The sequence below is a fragment of the Raphanus sativus genome, unplaced genomic scaffold (assembly GCF_000801105.2).
Source record: "Raphanus sativus cultivar WK10039 unplaced genomic scaffold, ASM80110v3 Scaffold4339, whole genome shotgun sequence".
NCBI lineage: Eukaryota > Viridiplantae > Streptophyta > Magnoliopsida > Brassicales > Brassicaceae > Raphanus > Raphanus sativus.
In genome coordinates, this window is record NW_026619641.1 from 1 (window position 1) to 3,888 (window position 3,888).

General features: G+C 40.1%; 1 protein-coding gene across 2 annotated transcripts; it reads left to right on the forward strand.

Moving 5' to 3' along the window:
* Positions 1–12: 12 nt before the first annotated feature.
* Positions 13–3,181, forward strand: LOC130507328 (uncharacterized). Of its 2 annotated transcripts, XR_008942279.1 has the most exons (3): positions 13–162; positions 384–606; positions 1,503–1,608. XR_008942279.1 is itself a non-coding variant. In XM_057002040.1 (2 exons), exon 2 carries the CDS (start codon positions 537–539, stop codon positions 2,775–2,777), a length of 2,241 nt encoding a protein of 746 aa, XP_056858020.1. In that variant the 5' UTR covers positions 13–162; positions 384–536; the 3' UTR covers positions 2,778–3,181. The 2 variants fall into 2 exon arrangements, 1 of the variants encoding a protein (XP_056858020.1); XM_057002040.1 differs by having other exon boundaries at positions 384–3,181.
* Positions 3,182–3,888: the final 707 nt, after the last annotated feature.

Below are 3,888 nucleotides of genomic sequence, written 5' to 3' on the forward strand. Positions count from 1 at the left end.
CAAAGAGGCGATCCTTTCAGTTTGATATCCAAGAGATCTGTGATGACTTTGAGAAGGGATTGATGAAAGCTCTCTAGTATGTCAGCAAGAGCCACAAGAAGAGCACATCCACATGTGCACCAGTAGCTGAGCCATCCTTGTTCATCAACAAGAAACCCAAAGGTAAATCTGAAACCCATGTTGAGGAGTTTAAAGATTTTTTAGATTCTTTACCTACCTTTGATGAATATGATGAAGAGTTGATTGAAAGCTTGATAATTTGTGAAAAAGATTATGATCTTCCTTCTCTTGAAACTGAGTTTATGAATGATAATGAACAGACTATTGCTGAACTAACCTTTTTGCAACCGGAGCATCCAAGTAGTCTTGTTTTGTCTCCACAGGTTTTTGAGGAAGAGCCATTGGACTATCCACATCAAGGGCCACGTCTTGACTCTGGTGAACCCTTGGATGAAGATCTAGGTCCTATCTTTGATGAGGAGGACGAACCTGGTCCAGTCTTTGATGAGGAAGCAACAAGCATCACATCCATAGCTATGGAGAGTAATCTATGCTTTGATCCCGGCACATCTCCTCCCCCTTTGTCTCCTGATCTTCAAAAGCACTGTGAGAACTCTGATTTGTTTAATTCTCTGCCTGACATGTTTGTCAAGATTAGTTCTCATGATGTAACTCGTTTTGGTCTTGAAAAGATGAAAGAATTTTGTGTTTCGAAATCTGTTTTTGAAAACATGATTAGTTCTTTTAAAATCTTTAAACCTGATGAACTTCTTGATCATAAATGTTTTCAAAATGATAAAGGCATCAACTCTGAAATTATCTTGACCTTTGATCAGTTCTTGACACATAGCAAATGTTTTGATCATTTAGAAGAAACTCTTGAGCTTGATTTGCAGCCGCCTGATTTCTATGCTAGAAAACCGTTTGATTCATTTGTTTTCGAAGGCATTGGCTTTGATCTGAGTTCTTCTAGACATACACTGATCATTGATGAATTGTGTGGAACTTCTTATGCCTTGGACGGAATTTTGATTAAGAAGTTGCTGGAACAGAAATCACTTGAAACTAAATCTGAAACTGATTTTTGTGAACTTGATTTTTGTGATTTTGTTTTGCAGCCTGATATTTTGTGTTTTGAAACTGATAAAACTTGGCATCTTTTGAGATCATCTCGTGATCATTGTGTTGTTTTGAGCTTTGATGATATTTTGATTTACAACACATTCTTTGATAAATCTCTTAAGTCTTTGATAAATATTTCTCAATCTGAACTTAAGCTTGTGTGTTCAGATGTTGAGCAGGATATGCACGTTCTGAAAATGTCTAATATTGTTGCATGTCTTGAGAAAAATTTGGTCTGTAATATCTACTTTGATGAGCACCTTGAAAGGCTTAGATATGTGCTACTTGTTCTTGGAAAAGATATTTTGATGTTTGATTTGAACAAGTATCTCTCTTGCACATTTGATCCTGGTCTTTTAATGTTTGTTTTGAGTATCCAGGAAATACAGGTTCTACCTCTGAGGAGTGAAAGCATTGATCGTATCCAACAGCCTGAGAATTGGAACTGCAATGTTCAAACCGGTTACCTTGGAGATGCCAGCGACATAGGTTCAGTCCAAAGCGAATATCTCGGCATCCAGAAGGTCTTTCAACTTGACTCCAATTTTCCTAGAAAGCCAACTCCGCAAGGATTCACTGAGGCTTGGAATCACTTGCAAATCTTCACGGAGGAAGGAGTTATGAATTTTTCAAACAGGCGGTTTTTCAATCCATCTATCTGCGAGTACCCAGCTTTTGAAGCAGATTCAAGCCTTGTGAAGAAGCGGCCTGAGCCAAAGCCGATCATAGGATTCAAGATGAATCTCTCCTCATTCCAGAAAGCTCAATATCAGGAAATATGGCCACGAAATCATGAAGTTATGATCAATTCTCCAAAACCGGTCAAACCTGCTCTACACTTGCTTCAATGGGAAGCTAGCCGATCCAATCAGCTTCAAACCCGACCTTGGCGACCAGGAGATCAATTTACACAGTCAGTTCTGTCCCAAACCTTTCTCAGAAATGTCTTGGAAGCTAAGTGTTCACTTTCTTCTTTTTATTCTAATATGGTGATTGAAAATAAACAGTCTTGTGATGAAGTTAACCATCTGGAGCCGGTACAGCCGAGTAGTCTTGTTTCTTTGTCCCAGGAACTGAAGCTGTTGGAGCAATCTGCCAGCACTGAGACAAAGATGGAAGCAAGCAGAGGAGGAGGACTCAACACTTGTGTTCTTAGAACATGGAACTGGAAATACTTGAGGAAAGCAAGTGCAAAACTCCAAGGAAGTTTCTCTCCAAATTTTTCCTTCATTAAAATTTTCATGTTTTTAGAATTCTTTTTGTCTAATTTGTTTTCTTTTGATTCAGGTAAAATGGATTTGAGGACAAATCCTTTTGAAGAGGGAGAGTATGATAGAACCAAGATCGAGCACTGTCCTGCTTGGTTCATGGACATGGCCCAAGGTGGCGCTCTTGTCGTCCAGCTCGACCCAACCGAGGTTTTCTCATCAGATTATGCCAATTCTCTTATCATCTATGCAATCTTGGATGAGCTGAATACTCAAGTGAGCTGGACTAACACTCACCCGGACGAGCTGAGCAAGTTGGTTCGATCTTCCGAGCTGTTTCGACCATCAAACCACCCGAGAAGCAACACAGACATACAATCATTGTTCGAAGCATATCTTCTAAACCATGATGTTTCTTCGCTTGAAACCACTTGGAGAATAAGCTAAACTGAATTATGGAACTCCTCGAAGAAATATCAGATCAAACGGAGTTCAGATGAGAGAGTTATGCCATGTACAAATCAGGTGATGTTCAGTTCTCGCGAATTCGGACATGTGTGGATTGTCCCGCGTGTGTCCATATCCTTCCCAGCATGGTGTGCACGACCTGATCAATACTGCATGAATCTGGACATCTTCATGAACCTGGACATTCCAATGAATCTCTCCAAGTCTTCATCAATTTCCGAGCTTTGACTAGTCTTCTCTTGTTTTCCACACTTTGACTAGATCTAGTCAAATATCTATTTTCTATGTAATGTTTTTCCGCGCTTTCTTTATTTCTCTCTTTGACTCAAAGTAGTATAAGTATGTAAACTCTTTGATCAATCAATCACATCGATTTTTCCTTTCTTTTGAGATTTTCTCTCTTTGTTCTTGGTTGAACATTTCTTAGTTTCTTGGTGAGGTTATCTCCAAGTCTCGATCCTTCCTTTGTTGGACCGGTGCGTCACATCCGGCAACAACTGTAGTCTGGTAGTATCATTGGGCCTTTCCGCATCTCATTGTGTCACCATTCATCCCACCATTTCTCTATCCTTCCGGATCAGAGTCCATATCATCCGTACCGGTAGAGTGATCCGTATTTTGGTTCTATCACATCCACACCCACTAAATGGAGCATGAGATGTCCATGATCCATCCAGTAAGCAAATATTGCCCAAACTTATGATTTGGGGTTCCTCTACATTGCTCTCTTGTACTACTGGCGGTATCCTCTCATTGGCATTAAACCAAACTTGACACTCACTCTCAGCATATCGAACTAGTTCATGTCTATTCCCCTAAAGAGTTTGTCATTTCTAGCCTTCCAGATGTACCAAATTAGCCAGGGATAAGGATCCCTATCTTGCTCTGGTTCAAGTGAACCGTCTTTTTCCTAGAAGAGGTAGTTCATATTCGTGTAGATACTTGATGCTGGAAAAACACCAGGATTCGTTGGAGTCGATGAGTGTAACCAAACTTGTAGAGCAGGTGGATATTCGAAAATAGCATGTGTTACTGACTCCTCTGGTTCACCACATCTTGGGCAGTAATTGTCGCATCTCATATTTCGCCT

Coding starts and splice junctions, on each gene's coding strand:
- LOC130507328 (XM_057002040.1), top strand. CDS start 537: ATGGAGAGTAATCTATGCTTTGATCCCGGCACATCTCCTCCCCCTTTG.